Source organism: Peromyscus maniculatus, chromosome 2 (assembly GCF_049852395.1).
Source record: "Peromyscus maniculatus bairdii isolate BWxNUB_F1_BW_parent chromosome 2, HU_Pman_BW_mat_3.1, whole genome shotgun sequence".
Lineage (NCBI taxonomy): Eukaryota > Metazoa > Chordata > Mammalia > Rodentia > Cricetidae > Peromyscus > Peromyscus maniculatus.
Window position 1 is genome coordinate 159,781,920 of NC_134853.1, and position 21,925 is coordinate 159,803,844.

The 21,925-nt window shown below is 49.2% G+C and overlaps 1 protein-coding gene and 2 long non-coding RNA genes across 3 annotated transcripts; 2 read left to right on the forward strand and 1 right to left on the reverse strand.

The window, feature by feature from the left end:
- Positions 1-1,178: 1,178 nt before the first annotated feature.
- On the forward strand, positions 1,179-19,092 carry Sdhb (succinate dehydrogenase complex iron sulfur subunit B). The gene is made up of 8 exons (XM_006975484.4): positions 1,179-1,337; positions 7,703-7,836; positions 11,270-11,355; positions 12,716-12,852; positions 13,474-13,590; positions 16,102-16,203; positions 17,233-17,355; positions 18,914-19,092. Exons 1-8 carry the CDS (start codon positions 1,266-1,268, stop codon positions 18,989-18,991), a joined length of 849 nt encoding a protein of 282 aa, XP_006975546.1. The 5' UTR covers positions 1,179-1,265; the 3' UTR covers positions 18,992-19,092.
- On the reverse strand, positions 6,415-13,480 carry LOC143272042 (uncharacterized). The gene is made up of 3 exons (XR_013049426.1): positions 13,169-13,480; positions 11,235-11,811; positions 6,415-7,485 (listed from the first exon to the last, which is right to left on the reverse strand). It is a non-coding gene; the product is annotated as an uncharacterized LOC143272042 (long non-coding RNA).
- On the forward strand, positions 7,843-10,846 carry LOC143272044 (uncharacterized). Its single transcript, XR_013049427.1, has 2 exons — positions 7,843-8,633; positions 8,666-10,846. It is a non-coding gene; the product is annotated as an uncharacterized LOC143272044 (long non-coding RNA).
- Positions 19,093-21,925: the final 2,833 nt, after the last annotated feature.

Consider the following 21,925-nt stretch of genomic DNA (forward strand, 5'->3'; position numbering starts at 1 on the left):
ACCTCAAGCACCCCCTTTAGTGAGGCCACCTGGCAGAGAAGCCAGGTTCAGGTAAAGGTCTCAGACACTTGGCCCCGTCTGCCGTCCCTTGTGTCATTTTAACTTCTCCAGTGGCATCTAAATGAGCCGGAGTGAGGAAACCAAAGACTATAAACAGTGCTCTTCCTCTGCCAAAAGGGAGCGGAGAGACATGAAATCATTCCTCCTGGAACCAGGGGACCAGCAAAGTCACTGGGTGCCTGAAGAGATCAAGTGATCTGGGACGCCAAGATCACACCTGCCCAAGGTAGTCAAATCCCGAGCCAGAGAGACTCTGAAAGAATCCATAAAAGATGCTAGAAAAAAAAACAGTTCTGAGACCAAAGGAAACTTAAAGAATGAACTCTGGGGATACAGCTCAGCTGGTAGTCTCGTCTAGCATGCACAACAGGCATGGTGGCACATATCTGTAACTGCAGGAAGGTCTGAAGTTCAAGGTCATCCTCCTTAGTGGACCCCCGAGGCTCCATCACCCATCTTTCCTGCTGTCATTTTCCCACTCGCCCATCGCCGCTGTTGTAGAGGAATCAGGTGAGTGTCTGGCTCACTCACCACGCATCCCGGAGCCTGGCCGCAGCCGCATAGCCGGTGCCCCTTACTTTCTGATTGCTTTGGTTTGGGATTTGTGTTTTGAGGCACGGTCTCATGCATCCCAGACTGGCCTCCACCTCACTAAGTAGTCATAGATGACCTTGATGTTCCTCCTGCCTCCACTTGCCATTTGCTAGGACCCCCGTCATGCGGGTTATGTACTTATTTATGGTTAAATGGATGAGTGACACCTTTGTCAGTCATCTTTGTGATCGCCTCAATCACTCACCAACTGTCCCAGTCAGCTAGGGGATGAAGAGGTCTCTAGATACAGAAAAAAAAAAAAAAAAGATCAGAAAAGAGTCAGAGGATGATTGACAGACACCCTTGCAAGTGGAGAGGGGTTTAAATAACGGCCGGGAGCAAAATGGGAAGGCTCCGCCCCTCCTAGTCCTTGCTCCGCCCCTCAGACTCCGGAGGTCACCCTGGGAACCTAGGAGGCCCAGTGGACATGCGCCCTGCTGGCCGCTACTGCGCAGGCGCGCTTCCCGTCCGCTCGCTCGGGACACCGGAAGCCGGCTCCCATTCGTTGGCTCTGAGGTGGCTAGCGGACCTCGAAGTGAGGTGCCGGCTTCCACCGCGGTGTTCGACGGGATGCCGGAGGGTAAGGGGTGGGGCTGACGTCAGGAGCCAAGATGGCGGCGGCGGTCGGGGTCTCCTTGAAGCGCGGCTTCCCGGCTACCGCTCTGGTCAGAGTCGGCCTGCAGGTGAGCCCCGGGGCCGTGGGTCAGTGGGAAGCCGCGCCTGTCCCCGAGGCTGCTGGGGTGGAGAGGCCGCGGAGAGGCGGAGGGAGCCCGGGTCCAGGCCTCGGGAGGCCGTCTCGCCTGCGCCCTGGCCCGGAGCATCCCGTCCGCTAGCGGTCCCGCGCCTCGCCACAGCCGGAGAGTCGCGGCCGGGCGGAGGTTGGAAGAGATCAGCGGACAGACAGAGGTCGGGGAGGGCAGGCGAATTGTTCAAGGTCACAGGACAAGCTTCAGATGCAGATATGCAGCCCTGTGTGAAAGGAGGGTGGGACCCGGGAGGCCAGGTCGCCACCTCCAGGGGAGGCTGATCTGGGTCAGGAAAGTCGGGGAGCAGTGCCTCTGACCCTCAGGGGAAGGAGAGGTGGAAGAAACGACCCAGACCTGGAAAGATGCGGACCCCGGCCTGTGGAAGGCTGCAGGCAAGACCCGGTTCCCTAAAGCGTGTGTATTCCAGGGTGTGTGGCGGCACTGATGTCACACCGTTGGCATGGGATGGCGCAGGCACAGCCTGGGGCTGCTTCTGTTTATACTGCCGAGGTAGCTGTCATGGGGCTCCCCACACGCCCTGCGTCCTTGGGGAGCAGCGCACTGCAGGTGTGCTTTCTCAATGGGAGCATTCAGAAAGGCCAGAGAGACGTCCCCTGCTTATTTAAGGGACTAAAGATTGCAAATCCTGTTCAGTCTGTTGGCTCTTCTGGGCTCCTGGTCAGCCCTTTAAAGCCGGACAGCAGGAACTCTGACCTCCTTAGAGATTTGAAAACTTAGTCTCTCCATCAGCCCCCATTTTTAAAAAACTTAAACTGGGCAGCTTTTTTTAAAGATTTTTTTTACTTATTTATGTGTATGAGTGCCTGCTTGCATGTATGTAGGGGCACCATGTGCCTATCTGGTGTCCAGGGAGATCAGAAGAGGACACTATATTCCCTGGAACTCGAGTTACAGGTGGTTATGAGACTTCATGTGAGTGCTGGGAACTGAACCCTGCTCCTCTCCAAACTGCTAAGACATATCTCCAGCCTTGCTGTTTTGTTTTGTTTTGTTTTTGGACAGGGTCTCTAAGCAGCCCTGGCTGCCCTGCAGCTCCTGGAACTCAATGATCCCCCTGCCTCAGCCTCCCACATGCTGGGATTAAAGGTGTGTGCCACCACACCTGGCCCTGCAACAGATCCTGGCATGTGGTAGGTATGTAGAAATATTAGTTCCTTTTCTTGACTTGATCTCTCTCATCTCAAGTTGCTGCAGTACACAGTACACACTCTGACCATCTTTTAATCCAGCTCTCTCTAACCTGCCAGATATGAACCTAACAAAGCATTCACTCTGCATTTCTCTTTCTTGTTTGTTTGTTTTGAGACAGCATTTCTCTGTGTAGCCCTGGCTCTCCTGGAATTCTGTAGACCAGGCTGGCCTTGAACTCAGAGATCCACCTGCCTCTGCCTCTCAAGTGATGGGATTAAAGGGATACACCCCCACTGCCTGCCTATGCATCTCTTTCTGAATAGGAAGGGTACAACGTCAGGTGCACTTACACTCATCTGTCATCCCAGCACTCAGGAGGCTGAGGCAGCCAGATCAGGAGTTTAAGGACATCCTCAGCTGTATATGCAAGGCCAACCTGGGCTAATTGGGACCCTGCCTCAAAGAAAAGTAAAAAAAGTGCCTATGAGAGCCTCAGGCTGATGTCCTGAGTATTCAGTTAATGATTCTATTTTTGTTGTTGAGAATTTCATACATGAATACTGTATTTACATCATTTCCACCCCTTCCTCTCCTCCCATGTTCCCCCTCTCCCTCTCAAATTCATGACTTTAGTTATCATTGCTAAGTGTATACATGTACACATACATAATCTCTTGAGTCCATTTAGTGCTGCTTAACATACATGTGTTTAGTGTTGGCAACATGGGATTGGATGCATAATGATAGCACCAGTTCACATGCCAACATGAATGGGGGAAATTTCACAAGGCCCCACCTCTAATTGAAGAGCTACAGGTAATCCATGGCTACTGAGAAGGGGTGCATCCGATTTCTTGAGGAAGCAGCTTCCTGATAGGTTTCCCAGTTAATGATTCTCAGTGACCCTGTTAATCAGCCTCTTTCCATGTTGCTGAAGCAGCGGTTAAGTTGTAAGAGCCCCACCACTAGGAGTGAGTTCTAAGGCCCACACTGGGCTTCCTAGAATGAACTGTAGAAAAGGGTCATGTTAGGGTTTCAGGAGAGATCTTTGCCCACCTTCCCCAGGGCAGTAAGAGTGAGAGAGGCATCCTCCCTGTGGGAAGGTGTATTTGTATTCCCGAGAACCCTGTAATGAGCTTGCTGTGCTGCTGTGGGCTGTAGGTTTGGGTTCTGAACCTCCTGTGCATGGTCTGCACTCGTGGACTGCGGTTCTGCCTAAGAATGTTTACCTGTGATAGCTTAACTGTTAATGCACTCCTTATTTCTTCATCTGGACTGTGGACTCCGGAAGGGCAAAGCTGCCTTTTACAGCTGTGCCTCTCCGCTCCTGGGACTGGCAAGGCTTAGAATGCCCAAATGCCATCAGAATCATCTGAGGCCAGTGCCAGTGTTGAAAGGCAGAGATCATTTCCTGAACTTTGCCAGGAGTTTGGCTTGCTCCTTGTGAAAGAGGTGTCAATCCCACCCTCCCCTTTGCAAAGGAGGAAGTGGGGTCGGATTGGCTAACTAATTCTCTGAAGAAGGCAGCATGAAGGTGACAGGGTCTGAAACAGCCCCTGATAGATTTCAGACACCAGCCTCACCTCGGGCGTGTGTTCAGGTTTGACTTCATCAGGCCTCACTGCCTCCCCCCCCCATGGCTGTGTACTTTGTCTCGTTTCAGGCCCGCCCCTAAGTATGGTAGAGGAGTAACGACAGCCCGTTGATGTGGCTAGAATTCTCCCTTCGCTCCGATGTCTGTCCAGTCATTCGTTACCTTGCCGTAGTCATGGCCGTGAAGTTTGTCTAGATTGTCTAGAGACATTCTTCCTGCGTTGCATGCACTCACTAGAGGCATAGATTGAGATGCAGATGTCCTCTCCCATGGCAGACTTGTACCATAGGTTGCTTTGCCCCCCCACACACAGTCTTCTTTAAAAGTAAAGGTGGAGTTTATTAGGAAAAGCTCTAAGAACCGAGGAGCTGATTCGCTGGGTAAAAATGCTTGTTGCTCAGGCCTGCTGACCCGAGTCTGTCCCCAGAATTCACGTGAAGGCAGAAAGAGGGAACTTACTGCATAGAGCATTCCTTACCACCACACGAGAGTGCAACCTCACCACTGACGTCATGCACACAGTCATAATAAATAAAAGTGTTTTGTTTTGTTTTAACGTTTTAATACAGATTTAGGCACAGACATTAGGGGAGAAAAAGACTTAAAAAGCAAGCACCCTTGAGTGGACACAGGCTTCTCAAGAGAGTCACCCAAATTCTCCTTCCTATTACTGGGGGTTCAGGGTAGGGCTAGCAAGACACCTCTGGCCAGCACATCACATGTGCTGATGTCCATCCTGTTCTTTCTCTCTTGTCCACCAAGGCCCTCTGGTAATCCTTTCCTCACTGGTCCATAGTTGGTTTGTCCTCTGTCAACATCATCATGCTCAACATACAAGCATGTGTAACTTATCCTGTCTTTCTGAAAACCACAACTCCAGAACTAGAGGGATGGCTTAGCTCTCAAAAACATTTGCAAAGTTCCCAGCATGCATGTTCTGTCATGCAAAGCCACCTGTCACTCACAGCCACCTGTAATCCTAGCTTTGGCAGATCCAATGCCCTCTTCTGGCCTTCAAAGGCACCTGTACACTTGTGGCATATACTCAGACACATGCTGCATACACATGATTAAAAATAAAATAGGCTGGCATGGTGGTGTACACCTTTGATCTCAGCACTCAGAAGACAGAGTTGGTCAGATCTCTGTGAGTTCAAAGCCAGCCTGGATCTGCTAGCAAGTTCCAGGACAGCCAGGTGAGACCCTGTCTCGCAACAGGATTCTAGCTGATTCCTAGCTATGGGTGTTGGCACACTTGGAAGATGGAAGCTGAAGGATCAGGGGTTTAAGGTCATTCTTGGCTACATAGTAAATTTGAGGCCCTCCTGGCTATGTGAAGCCTTGTCTCAGAAGTTCAAGGTCATCTTTGCCTATATAGTGTGTTCAAGGCCACATGAAAACCTGTCTCTAAAACTAAAGGGGTCAGGGAGATGACTCACCAGGTAAGAACACTTACTTTATAAGCCTTATGACCTGAGTTCAGCTCCCTAGAACCCAAGTGAAAGCTGGGCATGATGGTGTGTGTCTGTATCAACCCCCAGCTCCACATACACCAGGCACTATGGGACATGCCTGCAGTCCCCACATGGGGAGTGGATCTGAGTTAAGGGTCATCCTCCCTGTTTTCAGCCAGCAAGGGAGATGTAAGGCTCTGTCTCAGGTGGCAGAGATTTCATTTTGCCATGGCGTAGTAGAGTCGTCACAGAGCAGAGCTTGTTTGTTAAGATTGTTTATTTATTATGTACAGAGTTTTGCTTACAATGTCTGCCTGCATGCCAGAAGAGGGTACCAGATCTCATTTTAGATGGTTGTGAGCCACCATGTGGTTGCTGGGCATTGAATGCAGGACCTCTGGAAGAGCAGCCAGTGCTCTTAACCTCTGAGCCATCTCTCCAGTCCCATGTTCAAACATCCTTTTATCTTGTTTTCCTCATCAGGTTTCCTTTTTTTTTTAGTATGAGTTTTCCCTAGTTTTAGGAGGACTGCTGCTGCTTCCTCCTCCTTCCTTCCTTCCTTCTCCTCCTCCTATTCCTCTTCTTTTTTTTTTTTTTTTTTTTTTTTTGGTTTTTCGAGACGTTTCTCTGTGTAGCCCTGGCTGTCCTGGAACTCCCCTCTGTAGACCAGGCTGGCCTCGAACTCACAGAGATCCTCCTGCCTCTGCCTTCTGAGTGCTGGCATTAAAGGAGTGTACCACCACCACCTCAACTATCATGTTGGGGTTTAAAAATATATTTATTATTATTATTATTATTATTATTATTATTATTATTATTATTATTATTATGTTTGTATGGTGAAGGAGGTGGCACATGCCACGGTGTGGATATGGAGATGAGAGATAATGTCGCAGTCAGTATCTCCTCCACCTTTACATGTTTCCATGGAAGGAACACAGCTCTCGGGCTTGCACTTGGACCCTCTTGAGCCTTCTCACTGGCTATGGCATCTTGTTTGGGTAACTGAATAGCTTTCTGACCAGTTTCTTCAGATCTCATAATAAGTCTCCCTTTTAGCTGTTACCTATGTACATCCACAACACAACATTATGTCACCACTATGATTTCCAAGTTGTGTTGGCTGGTGGTTGTGGCACACACCTGTAATCCCGCCTTTAGAAGGCTGAGGCAGGAAGATTGAAGAGTTTGACTCTGGCTTGGACTGCATGTGAGACCCTGTCTCATGAAGTTTCACTGCATTCCATGTTCTCAGATTAAATGAACCCACCTAAGTGTGATCAGGTCTGTAGGCAATTTTTCTTTGAACCACTAGCTCACAATGACATGGAGACTTACCATTAATTATAAAAGATTGGCCAATAGCTTAGGCTTGTTACTAACTGGTTCTTACCACTTAGATTAGCCCATTTTTATTAATATCCTTTTTGTCTCCTGGCTTTGTTACCTTTATTACAGTACTGTCCATGCTGTTTCCTTTCAGTCTGGCTGGTAACTCTACCTTTCTTCTTCCCAGAGCTCTCTCTGTCCAGAAGTCCCTTCTATACCTCCTACCCAGCAATTGGCCATTTAGCTCTTAATTAAACCAATCACAGTGGCACATCTTCACACAGTGTAAAAGGAATATACCACAGCACAGGTCCTCACAGCAGCCATGTCCCCATCTTGGCTCTAGCCTCCTGCAGCCTATCAGACTGTGCCTCATAGATACTCTGTCCCCTGAACACCCTCACAGGTGTTGTTCCCTCAGTCTCCTAAGGCTCGGCTTAAACCCCAGTCAGGGCATCCTATGACCACTTGCCTTCTCCAGATGCTGGCTTCACCTCCTCAGGGTCACTTTGTGTACTTTTTCATGCATATTTTGTCTGTCGCCACAAAATAAGTTCTGCAAAAACAAAGGTTTGTTTTCCTGGGTGCTTTGTAGCTATGTCCTAGGACCATAGCTGGCGTATCATGGGTTATTAATATCTGTTGGTGTTGGTGACTGCACCTTCCAAGGAAGCTGTATATCAGCTTGTTTTACCCAGTAACACATTAATCATGCCAGCTAAGTGGAAAGAAGTATCTTACATTTTTTAATGTTTTTCTTTTTTCTCTTCAAGTTTCAGGCCTGCCGAGGGGCACAGACAGCTGCTGCTGCAGCTCCCCGAATCAAAAAATTTGCCATTTACCGATGGGACCCGGACAAGACTGGAGATAAACCTCGAATGCAGACTTACGAAGTTGATCTGAATAAGTAAGTGTCTGTCAGCCAGGTGCTTGGTAAGTAGAGGGCTGGGAGGACATGCCTGGCTCATGGTTAGTTCTCCTTTGTGGTGCAAGGGACTGAACCCAGGGCCTCATGCTTGTTGAGCATACTCTCGACCACTGAGCTATGCCCCCTCTCTAAAGGAGAGCTCATAATCTGAAGTGGGGACACAGTTTTCAGGTCTTAAAAGACATAAAAGCCTGATTCTCTAATGTTTTGAAATCTGTCTTCTGTTTTTAAAATCAGGTGGATGTCTATTTGAGAAAGATAAATAACAGAAATCAAACACTGAAAAATCCCTTCCTTGTGTTCTTCCCCAATTTATTTCTTTCTTTTTTTCCTCTTTTTTTTTTTTTTTTTTTTTTTCTTTTGAGATAGTCTGTGGCCCAGGCTGGTCTTGAACTCACTGTATAGCCGAGGAAGACCTCAAACTTCTGATCTTCCTCCCCTATACTTCCCAAATTCTGGGGTTATAGGTGTGAGTTGCTGGAGATTGAACCCCTAGCTTCATGCATGCTATAGAAGCACTCGGCCAACTGAGCTACATCCTCAGCCCCAAATCACACTCACAGGTAACTGCTTTAACAAGGAAAAAATAAATAAAAAGACTGCCAGATAATTAGAAGATTAAGTTTTGCAAATCAAAACTCAGTAAGCTAGGCGTGGTGGTGCACACCTTTAATCCTAGCACTCGAGACAAAGGCAGTAGATCTGTGAGTTTGAGGCCAGCCTGGTTTACATGAGCCACAGGACAGCCAGTGCTGCATAGTAGGACCCTGTCTCAGGTAGGTAGGTAGGTAGGTAGGTAGGTAGGTAGGTAGGTAGGTAGGTAGGTAGGTAAAAAGAAGACCCTGTCTCTAGATAGACAACAAAACAAATAAAAAAACACTACCTCCGTAACATATGGCTAAAAATATAGAATTTTTAAAAAGTCATTACTGAGTTTCCTACCAGTAATGATAGAATAGACTTTTTTTTTTTTTTTAAGATTTATTTATTTATTATGTATACAGTGCTCTGTCTACATAGCCAGAAGAGGGCACCAGATCTCATAGGTAGTTGTGAACCACCATGTGGTTGCTGGGAATTGAACTCAAAACCTCTGGAAGAACAGCCAGTGGTCTTAACCTCTGAGCCATCTCGCCCTGAGAATAGGCTTTCATTAGACTGACCCCAGGGAGCAAAGAGGAATGACCTGAAGGCACTGGAAAGTGACCGACATTTGGAAGACTCGAGACTCCATGAGTGAGCTCCATAGTTCTCCATGAGGTCAGGCCTCGGTCTGCGTAGCATCAGAAAGACTAAAACTAGGGAAAGCAGAGGACATGGAAAGTGTGGGGACCCTGGAAAGAAGTGAGGAGAAGTCCCAACTTCTGTCCGCAACCTCATTCCCATACTTGACTCTGCCATGTTGATCACTGCTAAAAACAATAAAACATTAATTCACACTCCTCAGTAAAATCTGGTGGGATCCAGGATTGCTAATTATGCAAGGAAAGAGTGGAGGAAGCGGACTGGCTAGGTATGGTGACCCAAACCCATAGCCCCATCACTTGGCTCATAGAGGCAGAACCTCCAAGGTTGTCCTCAGCCACATTGCAAATTCAAGGCCAGCCAGCTCTATATGAGACCTTGTCTCAAACAAACAGATTTAGGGGCTGAGGAGATGGCTCAGATGATAAAGTACTTCTGTGCTCACGTGAAAATCTAAGTTTGATCCTCCAGAACACATGTAAAAAGTGGGGCATGGTTAACATGCACCTGCTCTTCCAGCACTGAGGAAACAGAGGCAGGAAGATCTTTGTCTGGCCAGCCAGTCTGGTCTTTGGTGAGCTGTAGTCCCAGTGGGATGCCCTGTCTCAACAGAACCATATGGACAGTGCTTGAGGATCAGTACCTGACACTGACCTCACATTCGTGTGCACATACATGCACCTGAATGAACATAGACACACAGAAATTTTTAAGGGGGCTGTAGAGATGGCTCAGCAGTTAAGATTATAGGGTATAGGGGATTATAGTTCAGTTCCCTACACCCATGCCCGGCAGCTCACAACAGCCTGCAGCTTCACCTTCAGGGGATCTGATGCCCTCTTCTGGCCTCTGCAGGCACTTCACACGCATGCATACACATAAATAAAAGATTAAAAAAAATCCCAATACCAAGCATGGGCTATCACTCCAGATCTTGTAAATGTTAGATTATTGTTAATGGTTATGCTCAGATGTTCAGCAATTTTGATGAAGTAAGCTACATCCTTGAAAACTAACCCTCAGCTTGACTTCTGTAAGACTCACTGCCTCCACAAGGACACTCACTGGCTCTGGACTGGGACACCTTGTGCTATATTGGATTTCTTTTTAAGATTTCTTTTTAATTACGTGTGGGTGGATGTGTTTGTGTGTATGCATGCAGGGCCAGGGATGTTAGATCCCCTGGAGCTGAGTTACAGGCAGTTATGAGCAATCCAACACGGGTGCTGGGAACTGAACTCGGGTCCTCTGCAAGAACAGCATGTGCTCTTAACTGTTCAACCATCTCTCTAGTCTGACTTACTTTCTTTTATCATCTTTACCATATTTCCTGTGGTGGTTATGTGTTATTTATAACTGCCAAATTAGGATCTTGAGTTTAAAGCTAGCCTGGGTTACACAGTGAGACACCATCTCAAAAACCAGGAGAAAAAAGCAGGCTGAGGAAATGGCTGAGTGGGTAAAAGTGCTGACTGTGCATGCATGAGTTTGGATTCCAGCGCCGATGAAGAAGCCAGGCAGTGCTTTCCGTACTCACAGCACTGGGGTGGGGAGCAGACACAGGCCGATCCAGATCTGGACATGCTCACTATCAACCTAGCTGAAAAGAAGCAGCTGCAGGCTCAGAGAAAGACCCTGTCTGGCTTCCACATGCATGCCTGTAAGTGTGTGTGCAGCTGCATGTATACGTGTACATATATGCATACACTACACACACACACACACACACACACACACACACACACACACACACACACACACAAAAGAATGAACAAATAACTATGCAGTAGTTAAACTTTTTTTTGTTTTGGTTTTTCCTTTTTTTTTTTTTGTTTTTTTGTTTTTTTGTTTTTTTTTGTTTTCCGAGTCAGGGTTTCTCTGTGTAGCTTTGCGCCTTTCCTGGAACTCACTCTGTAGCCTAGACTGGCCTCGAACTCACAGAGATCCGCCTGGCTCTGCCTCCTGAGTGCTGGGATTAAAGGCGTGTACCTCCACCACCTGGCTGTAGTTACACTTTTAAGCAAGTAAAAAATAAAACCATAGGAAAAAAAACCTGGTACTGATGTGAGGCTGGATGGACCATGCATCCAGGTGTCCTGATCCTTGTACAGTAGTGAAGCAAGGATGCTGACCTTCGTGAATGCAGCTGAGTCCTTCTCTCTATCAGGTGTGGACCTATGGTGTTGGATGCTTTAATCAAGATTAAGAATGAAGTTGATTCCACTTTGACCTTCCGAAGATCATGCAGAGAAGGTGAGCGTGGTTTTCGTTGTCACTAGCCCTCGGCTGGGGTTCCGACTCCAGAGAGTTTGGCTGCCACTGATGGGGACACCCTGGAGAGCAGCTGCAGCACTGCTGGGTGACCTTGCTGCTGAGGCTAGTACAGCTTTAGGGACTGCCCTGATTGGACAACAAGAGAATAAAGGGTAGATACAGATGCGTTCAGCACAGCTGTACACCACCTTCTTTTTCTTGGGAAATGGCTTCCAAAGGTTGAACTGTGATGCAAGTTCTGATTTCCCCTGGGTGCTTTGTCTCGAGGTTCCTCTGTCTCGTGGTTCCAGTTAGCTGCCCTGAGCTTGCTGGCATGGGTGAAGACAGGCTAGCTGGCATTTGCAGTATGAGCTCTTTGTGTGGCAAGAGGTAGGAGTTTCTTGCTGAGGCCCATCCAGACTCGCACTTGTCACAGGCTGATGTGCTGGTGCTGAGCTGTTGAGACAGTGAAAAGACAACTTCCTAGTCTAACAGCTATGTATTTATTCTGTGTCTCCGAAAATACGGAGCCGAGGGTAGCAGAGGCAGGAAAATCTCTGTGAGTCTTAAGGCCAGCCCTGTCTACATGTCGAGTTCAGGGCCAGCCAAGGCTACATAGTGAGACCCTATCTCAAAAAAGAGAGAGAGAAAAGCCGGACAGTGGTGGCTCATGCTTTTAATCCCAGCACTCTGGAAGCAGAGGCAGAAGAATCTCTGTGAGTTCAAGATCAGCTGGTCTACAGAGAGAGTTCTAGGACAGCCAAAGCTAAAGCTACATAGAGAAACTCTGTCTTAGAAAAGGGGGAGGGAGTAATTGCTAACAATTGCAACAAAAGTAAAAATGTTTTAAAATATGATTTTTAAGTAAAAATAAATTTAATAATAATAATTTTTAAAAACTCAAAAGGCAAAAATTACATGGTGCCTTGAAGCCTGGCTGGCCCTTGTGGCCCTGAAGTCCATCTGTGAGCCAGAACTGTTGTGTCTTCATGTAAGGTGGGTAGGTGACTCCATGGACTTAATATGCAGCAGGGGAAATGGGCCCGTGTAGTTAGGGACTCTGAAAGGACCTGGAGTGAGCTGGAAACCAGAAGTCAGCGCAGGGGCAGTCTCCATGTCTGTGCTAGCTGCTCACCAGCCTTGGGACCTGGGATAATCAAAGATGGAAGAAGCCAGCTCGGGGCTTCCAGGAACTGAGGGTTTAGCTTAATGGGTAGAAAGCTTGCCTGGGTCAGGTTTGAAGTCTAGGCAGGAAAGAGAACGGAGACAAGACATATCCTATTAGTGCAACTGCCAATGGTGGTCAGCATGGCCCAGAAGAAACGACTGGAAGCCTGAGGTCATGTGGTGTCTCCCTCAGGGATCTGTGGCTCTTGTGCCATGAACATCAACGGAGGGAACACTCTGGCGTGCACTCGTAGGATCGACACGAACCTCAACAAAGTCTCAAAAATTTACCCTCTTCCACATATGTATGTGATCAAGGATCTAGTCCCTGTGAGTGTCTGTGGCTCTCCCACCTACTGAAGGGGTGTGCAAGTCTGTCCTACAGGGGTGGTGTGAGCGTGCCCCGGGCCCTCCCCTCTGTCCTCCAGAGCAGCCTCTGTGGTAGACATTACCAGTCAGACTCTTGCTGTGTTCATGGCAAGGAGAATTCTACAGTATCCCCAGAGACATTAGGAGACCCCCTTCCCAGGACCACCCCAGTGCCTGGAAATCACTCCTTCTGAAGCTCAGATGGTGGGGTTTGTTTGGAGATAGGGGTTAGAATTCCAGAGTTGGGATAGCCCAGAAATGAGGGGTTTGGCCTTACCTACGGAGAGTTTGTGGAAGATGAGTGGAAAGCAGCAGGAGTGTGCCTTGCTTGAGTCTCCTCCCTCTGCTGGCCTCCCTGACTTGGAGCAGCAGGAGGAAGGACTGTAGTTGCCATGTCTTCAGCTGGTGTGGCTAAGGGGAACTAAAGGTTCCCCTTCTAGAACCTTTGTCTCGGCCTTTGAGAGTTTGGTTTCTGGTTGCCATGGGGAAGGAAAGTGTGCGGTGTCTGAACTAATAGCAAGCTGAAGCTGAAGGTCCTGGTGGAAGCTGACCTCTCTCCTGTTGCCCTCTCCTTTCCCTCAGGATCTGAATAACTTCTACGCACAGTACAAATCCATTGAGCCCTATCTGAAGAAGAAGGATGAGTCCCAGGAGGGCAAGCAGCAGTATCTGCAGTCCATCGAGGACCGGGAGAAGCTGGTCATTACTTAAACTACTGTTGTGGTTGGCAAGGGTGCTTTCCTGAAGTCAGGAGAGCAGTGGGGTGATGCAGAACATCCCATGTTCTGAAAAAAAAACTGGGAAATATCCGACCCAGAAAAAAAAAGTTACCAGTCTGTGGGTGGAGCTCAGTGGCAGAGTCCTTATCTACTGTGCTCAGGGTCCTGCAATCCATCCCCAGTGCTGGAGAGGGAAGGGGAAAAAGAGCAGCTGACCCAAGGGTTGGACACTCCACTCATAACCAGGTAGTCAGTGTATGCCTGTGAAGGCCCAAAGCAGACCAAGGAGCTGGCACAGCTGAGTGCTGCCTACCTTCAGGGCAGGCGATTATCCTGCTGCCTGAAGAGACAGTATTTCAGATGCCTGGTCTGTAAAAGCTGGTGGCTAAAACCGAGCTGCTCTCACAGGGGACGGGAGGTTAATAACATGCATGCATGCTGGCCATTCAGATAGAGGGTAGAAGGCTGGGGGTTTGTCTGGCAGTGCAGGAGCGGGGCAGGCTTGAAGTGGGGCCTTGCTGTCTGTTCCTAACTGTTGTGTTTGATTGGTGTGGTTGGTACTGACCTCCTGGAGTTGCTGTTCATGAGTCCAGACTACAGGTTTTTTTTCTTTGAGGCAGGCTATATCACAGGCTGGTCGGCCTGCCTCCACCTCCCCCGTGCACCGCTGGGGCTCCATCCCAGGGCCAACCGAGCCCCAACCCAGTCCCGGGCTACAGACCCTTACGTGGAGGGTTCAGCACCAAGGCTTCCATCCCCTACCCCCTCTGAGAAGTCCTTTGACTGGCCCACAGATTGTCTGGTGGACCAAGCACACTTTAATTGCCTCCTTCCTTTCTGGGGCCCTAGACTCTCTCGTGCTGGATATTTTACCAGTGTCAGTGTGTGAGTGCCTGATGAATTCCCTTTTCTGTTCCTCTTACCCATAAAACACTAAAGTCGCAGAGAGCATGCTGGTCCATCATGGAAACAGTCAGTTAGTGATGCTACCTGTCCTACAACATCCTAGAGCTGAGAGTGTCATGGGACAGCACTCTGCTCGTTGCCGTCTCTGCTTCCCACACAGTCTTGTACATCCCAGTCCAGACTGGGCATGCTTGCCTCGCAGCTGGAGAGCATTGCCTTGAGGTAGCTTTACTAGGAAGTGAAGGCCTCTGAACATACATTCCCATAGTAAAGGTGTCCTTATTTAAATACCTACATGGAGTCAGGCATGGTGATTCATGCCTATAATCCTAGCACTTGGGAGACTGAGCCAGGAAGATTCTCAGGAGTTCAAGGCCAGCCTGGGCTACATAGTAAGTTCCAGGCCAGCCCAGGCTACAGTCTCAAAAATAAATATATACACACATATATGCACATACCAGCATGAAGTCAGGGCTATAACTTGGTGGTAAGGGTCTTGCCTAGTTTACACAGGCCCAGAATTCTAACTCCAGCACCACACAAAACATAATAAACATTTATGTAGCATTTGTTGGTTCCTTACATTAATATGCTGTTTAAAACATAATTGAAAATACAGTGAACTACTTTTAATTTTTGCATTCATTTGGGGGTGGGGGTAGTGGTGCTGGAGGTGAGTTTGCTGCTGGGCCACTTCTACTACGTCAGGGCTCTACCACATGCGCTGTGAAGCCATCCCTCTGCTGTCGAATAATGACAGTGTATGTGACTCTTACCACAAACCCAGTCTAGGCAGCCAGCTGTCTGCTTGGGTCAGGCTCACAGTGTCTGGGTGGCCTGTCTACGCCAGCTGCCCCTGTGCAGACAGACCTCTCTGGTTGGCTGCTTATTACCAGAATTAGAAAACCGACTTGTTAAGCACAGAGAGCGGCTTGAGGCTGTGTGGCATGTATAAGAACAGGATGCCAAGCCAGGCAATAATGGTGCATGCCCTTAATCTCAGCACGCTGGAGGCAGCAGGCTCTCTGAGCTTGAGGCCAGCCTAGTCTACAGAGCAAGTTCCAGGACAGCCAGGGCTACATAGAGAAGCCCGGCCTTGAAAAAACAAACAAACAAAATAACCAGGGTGCACTTGAGGCTCAGGAGCTCTAGTTAACCCCCTCCTTCCCTCCCTGGAGTTCAAGGATCTGTGTGTGAAATGTGGAGGGCAGCTTAGGATGCTACTGAGGCCCTGTTGGAAACTTGCAGACTGCCCAGCTGGACAGACACTGGGGCAGACTGCCAAGGAACCTCAGTGACCTCTGCACTGCAGACTGCACGCTGGTTAGGAACTTGAACTTGTTCATGGCTCTTTTAGGTCAGTGGGGGTTATTGATTATCAAATATACATGCACTATTGTTGGACTTAAGGGCCCTGGGCTCTGATCCAGCAGAGGTTTGCATTTCATTACAAGGTCTTTTTTTTTTTTCTTAATGAATCTATTACACAGCCACAAACCACCCTTGGATTTCACCCAGAAGGCACACAGCTGGCCCTTTGTCATGTGCTGGTACCTGGTCTCTGACTCCCTTTCTCCCCACACAGGATGGATTGTATGAATGCATCCTGTGCGCCTGCTGCAGCACCAGCTGCCCCAGCTACTGGTGGAATGGAGACAAGTACCTGGGGCCTGCCGTTCTCATGCAGGTGCGGTGCTCCCTGACGCAAGCAGCCAGATGTGCAGATGGTGTCCAGTGACATGCAGTGCATGCAGTACATCCCATGCTTTGCTAGAGTGGCTCTCAGCAAGTCTGAGGTTTCGTCTTGCTGCACCCTTGTAGCAAGGAGGACCACTGTACAGCTGGTGTGAACTGGATCCCTGGGCTGCGGGCTGTATGTCGGGGAGCATCTTGAGGGACAGCTGCTCATCGGAGGGCAGGAAGGAAGCCTGCTTTTCAGATTTGTGGTCAGTGCTTTTCAGAGACTGTGAAGCAAGTCAAAAGACAACTTCGTGTTTCTCATTTTCCCGTTAAAAAGGAAGTTAAAGGCCCTGACAGGCACAGCGTAGGCTGACCTTGCCATGTGAGCCCAATGCACGGTGCTGCTTGTTCCCCGGGGTCTGAGTTGCTGGAAACCACACGGGTCTCAGTAACACAGCTGGAAGAGCTCCAGCGTCCTGGTAAACCATTGTGATTCGCCAATCTCAGGGCATGTGTTGATTGACAGAAAACAAACTGTCCATGATGTGTATGATAGCTCATTATGCCTGTAATCCTCAGCCCTTGAGAGGTTGAAGCAGGAAGATTATGAGTTCAAGGCCAGGCTGGAAGCCTTACAATAACAAACAAGCCAGGTGTGATGGTGCATCCCTGTAAATTCAGCACTCAGGAGGCAGAGGCAGGCAGATCTCTGAGTTCCAGGCCAGCTAGGGCTATACAGTGAGACCCTGTCCCCAAATAAGCATCCATTTATTTAGTGGCAGGTTCTAGCACAGCCCACCCTCACTAATTAGAACGTGGAACAACAGAAAATGAGCTATATCCAGTACCATGTCATTAAGCACTGAGGTACCAAGCACAGGGTAGATCAAAGACTCACGGACACAGAGTTAGGAAAGAGCTAGGAGCTTTCTTGCAAGATGGGCAAGAACTGCAGGACAATGGCAAGGCTCCTGCACTCCTGAGCCAAGCCTGTCCAGGCCAGCAGCTGACTCGCTGACCCACCCTGCTTTCCCAGGCCTACCGCTGGATGATCGACTCCAGAGATGAGTTCACAGAGGAGCGCCTGGCCAAGCTGCAGGACCCCTTCTCTGTCTACCGCTGCCACACCATCATGAACTGCACACAGACATGCCCCAAGGTATGGGCAGGAGCAGCACGGTCACTTGAGATGGAGAGGGACGGACCCTGTTTTCTCACGTGGGGCTTGGAATGGCTCTTAGTCACAGACTCCGCCAGGCCCAAGAGGGCAGCAGGCCTTACTTGTAGATGACATAGGGATGTAGGGGCAAGAATGCCACCAGAACCCACAGGTAGGAACCTGTGCCAGAAGCCAGTGCTGCGGGAAACGGGTGGCCGTGGGAGCCACTGATCTGCTTTAGTCAGTGTGGCAGGTCTCTGTTCTGTGGAGCTGCTATGGGGCTCAGAGCCCCGGACTCCCTGGTCTCCCTCTCTCTCACAAATGCTGTGCTTTCAGCCTCCCCTGCTTGGACCGCACCACCTCCGGATCTCACATTGCTTTTGTTGTTGTTTTGTCTGACTTGTTTTGAGACAGGGTTTCTCTGTGTAGCCCTGGCTGGCCTGGAACTCAGAGATCCGCCTGCCTCTGCCTTCCAAATGCCGAGACTAAAGGTGTGTGCCACCACCCCTGGCTCTCATTCCTGAGAGGGGACTCTTGGTCCAGCTCTGCCTCCCAGCCCACTGCAGTGGGTATGGCCACTTCTGATCATGCCAAGGGTTGGCTGCCTTCTAATCTGGTGCCAGTTGTGGACCTAGAGATGTGACCCTGACTGCCTTTCGAGCAGGGACTGGGCAGCAAGATAGAAAGCTGTGTAGCCATTTAACGGCCTGAAGATAATTCCAGCATGGAGTCGCATTGGACTCCAAAGGCCCAACCTCTCAGCAAGTTCTTAAGTCCTGCACAGGACAGGCTATGGCTGCGCAGGAGAACGTGGCTCTGTCCTGTGGGCCTGGCGTTGACTCCCTCTCTGCGTGTCCACACGTGTCCGGCCTGCCTTTCTTTGCCACACCGTCGGTGCCTTCCAACCTGTGCACTTGGGACACTGCTCTCTATGGCTGTGTGAAGAGCCTCCTGTCGTGGGTTATTTTCACTTTTTTTCCCCTTTTCTTCCCTCCGTGCTTTAGTTTCTGGGCTCTTCTAGTGTGAGAGGCCCTTTGCCAACCTCAGCTAAGTCTAATCTTGCCATGTACCGACCATTTTCCTCCCAGCTTTCACAACACGGGCACTTACTAGCATACTGATGAGTCCTGCCAAACAGATGTTACAGCTGTAGGTCCGTGCTGCAGCCAGGGATGCTAGTATTGGCCAGACTCGAGATACAGGTGTTTGCGGGGTAGTTTCTTACAGTGCTTTTGAGAGTGTGACTTACTGACAGCGGTAATGGCATCTGGTGAACACTGACCATAGCCTGCGGTCCTAGAGGAGATAACCGCCCTGGGGGTCTGGAGCAGTTACGGAATGCTGTCTGCCATGGCATGTTTGCCTGCTGGTGTGAACCATGCCAGGAGTCAGTGCAGCAGACTCCTGGACATGTCAGAACCCTGGGACAGGGCTGCCCTTCCCGGGCTTGCCCTTCCCGGACTTTTGAGGGCTGGATCTCCACCACCCCTCCTGGGAGGGGCTTGGCCCGCTCTGTTCCCTCCATCACACCTGGTACTGACGCTCTTCTCTCCTCCAGGGTCTGAATCCAGGGAAAGCCATTGCTGAGATCAAGAAGATGATGGCCACATACAAGGAGAAGAGAGCCCTGGCTTAACCCTCTCCATGCTGGATATGTTTGTCAGCTCCAACTTGAATTCCTTTGAGCACCGGATTCTCCAGGAAAGCAGCATGTATAATAAACATTTTATGAAATAAGTAGGCGGTACTCTGCATTATTAGCAAAAGCGGTCCTATTCCTTTGCTTTGCTGCTGAGGACTGGGAAGGTGTCGGGAATCTTTGTCCTTGTAGATGTGAGCAGGGCTCCAGACCTGAGCTCTGGTGAGGATTGAGGGGGACCAGGGCTGGGGCATATCCCCAGCATTGCACTCACCTCGCCCTTCTATAAAACAGGACTAGTAAACACCTGCCTGGGATTCCCAGTCTCAGTAGCGTTAGCTAGCATCCATTTGCAGTCTTCATGACTACATACTGGTCAGTCTCTCCGCAGCATGGAAGCAAAGTTTGAGATTCTTCCAGCACACAGCAGTGGCCCTGACCAGCTGCAAGCTGATTGGCTCCACAAATTACCTTCAGAGACCTCAGACTGCAAACCTGAGTTCCCCACAGCAGCTGCCCTGGCCCTCCTGCTTACCACACAGGTCTTACTATGCTGGGCAAACAATACAAAATAGATGGGAAGTACATCCGCAGAGGCAGGAGGATTATAAGTTTGAGGCCAACCTAGGCTACATAGCAAGTTCCAGGCCAGCCTGAGCTGCATATTGAGATCAGGTCTAGAGAGAAAAATAGGAAGGAAAAGTGAAAGTCTTTCGAATTCCCCTTGTCTTGCACTCCTCTAAGTTTGTGTCCTAAATGTGCAACCTATCTAAAACTCCCCCAAGGCAGTGTGTTAGCTTTCTTACTCCATGATAGGTGATGGTAATGGTGATTCTACCCAGTGTGTGTGGATGAGCACGTGTGTGTGGCATTCCACGCCAGCATTTGCAACCACTGAATAACAGATTTAACCATTCCTGTGTTAAAAGTTGAAGGGTGCCATTAGTTTTTGACTAAGTTTCTGCTCTGAGCCCCAACAGACCAGACTAGAAATCAAAATGGAGTCACTCCTGTCAAAGTTCCACAACACCTACCAGATGTTTCTCTGACCTGACGGGGCCAGAGAGAAAGTGTTTAATTTTCCCAGAGAGACCAGTTTCACTTGACACAATCACTGGTAATCCTGAAAGTCCTGATCAGCTGGTGTTATCCAGGCAGCCCCTTTCCATTGCTCTGTCTCCTGGTCCCGCCTAACAAGAACAGTGACCCTGACTGACCCAAGGAAAAGAGCTGTTAACTCCAAAAGGAGCTACCGCTTGGGCTGCTGGTGCAGTTACTGTTCATGGAATGAAGCATCACTCGGTTCTAGAATCTAAAAGCCACCAGGCATGGCTGCCTGTGCTTGCCAGCCCCTCACATAGGAGGAAGAGGCAGAATGACCTTGAGGTCTAGGCCAACCCTGACCCCAAATCAAAATAAAGGGCTGGAGTACAGCTCAGTGGTGGTACAGTTGCCCAGCTTGTCCAGGCTCTGGGTCCCACCCTGACACTACAAAGGGAAAGGATGTTCCAGGGCTACACTTTAAGCTGTAGCTGGAGACTCGCAGCATCCCAGAAACAGGGTTTTTTCTATCATGAGGCAGGTTAGCTAAGAAAGTGACTGACACCCCAGAGAATGGGCCTTAGAGAGCTTCTGAGCTGGGCATGGCGCACTCGTGTGATCCTAGCTGTTGGAGGCAGTCCAGAGGATCATGGGTTCTACACTAGCCTAGGCTACATAACTCTAGGACGGAGCCTGAGCAGCCAGAGACCCTGCTTTAAAAAAAAGTGCTGATCGTGGTGGCACACACTTGTAATACCAGCACGTGGGGGATAGAATTGAGTCCCAGGCCACCCTGGGCTCTGTGAGAGACCTTTTCTCAAAAAAAAAAAAAAAAAAAAAAAAAAAAAAAAAAAAAAAAAAAAAAGGTATTTACAAAATGGGAGTGGGGGAGAGTAACAGTGTTCACGGACTTAGTGGCATGCTGGGGCTGAGGGAGGGCTTCAAGGCCAGTCTGGGTTACTTAGTTCAAGGTCAGCTCCAGGTACACAATGAGACCCTGTCTTTAGGAGAAAGGGAGAGCCTGGTGGCGGTGGTGGTAGCACACGCCTTTAATCCCAGCACTCTGGAGACAGGGGCAGGCGCATCTCTGTGAGTTCATGGTCAACCTGGTCTACAGAGCGAGTTCCAGTACAACCAAAGCTACACAGAGGAACCCTGTCTCAAAAAAAATCAATAATAATAGTAAGAGGAAGGGAGAGAGGGCTTTTGTATTCAGCAAGTGTTAGCATCACCAGGTATGTGGGAGGTAAGGTAAAATGCACGTTTGTTTCTGGCCACCCATAAGCCAAGGCCATAAATTAAAGAGAAACGTCAGTTATTAGACACTTGGAGCATGTGCAAAGCCCTGGTCTGATCCCTAGCACTACAAAAATAAAAAATAAACAAATTTAGAGAAGTGGGTTTGCCCTCTCTGCATATGAGTCCCCAACTTCTGGACGTAGATAGGCTTAACACTTAGCACCCCAAGTGACAACTGAAATGTGAGGCCACTCCAAGGCCATCACTTGAGAGGTGGCAGGATAAACCTTGCCCTGTCAGTTCAACCCTAATGGCCCTCTCTCAGAGCCGGGAAGATCACATTCCTGAGGTTCATGGGTAATCGGACTTTGCTTCAGATATCTGGATCTGTAGGTGAGTTGTTCTCATGAACAGCTAAGTGGCACATAAGGATGAGCTATGTAGCCTGGCTGCTGCTAAGAGTTGAATTTCAAGGGTAAGGTGGCTCAAAAGGTAAAGAAAGATGCTTAGCTGTGGTGGTGGTGGTGGTGGTGGTGGTGGTGGTGGTGGTGGTGGTGGTGGTGGTGGTGGTGGTGGTGGTGGTGGTGGTGGTGGTTTTGGTGATTAGTGATGGTGGGGTGGTAGTGGTGGTTGTGGTGGTGGTGATGGTGG

Coding starts and splice junctions, on each gene's coding strand:
- Sdhb (XM_006975484.4), top strand. CDS start 1,266: ATGGCGGCGGCGGTCGGGGTCTCCTTGAAGCGCGGCTTCCCGGCTACC. Junction 1,338..7,702: donor TGGTCAGAGTCGGCCTGCAG/GTGAGCCCCGGG, acceptor TTTCTCTTCAAG/TTTCAGGCCTGCCGAGGGGC. Junction 13,591..16,101: donor TCGAGGACCGGGAGAAGCTG/GTCATTACTTAA, acceptor CTCCCCACACAG/GATGGATTGTATGAATGCAT.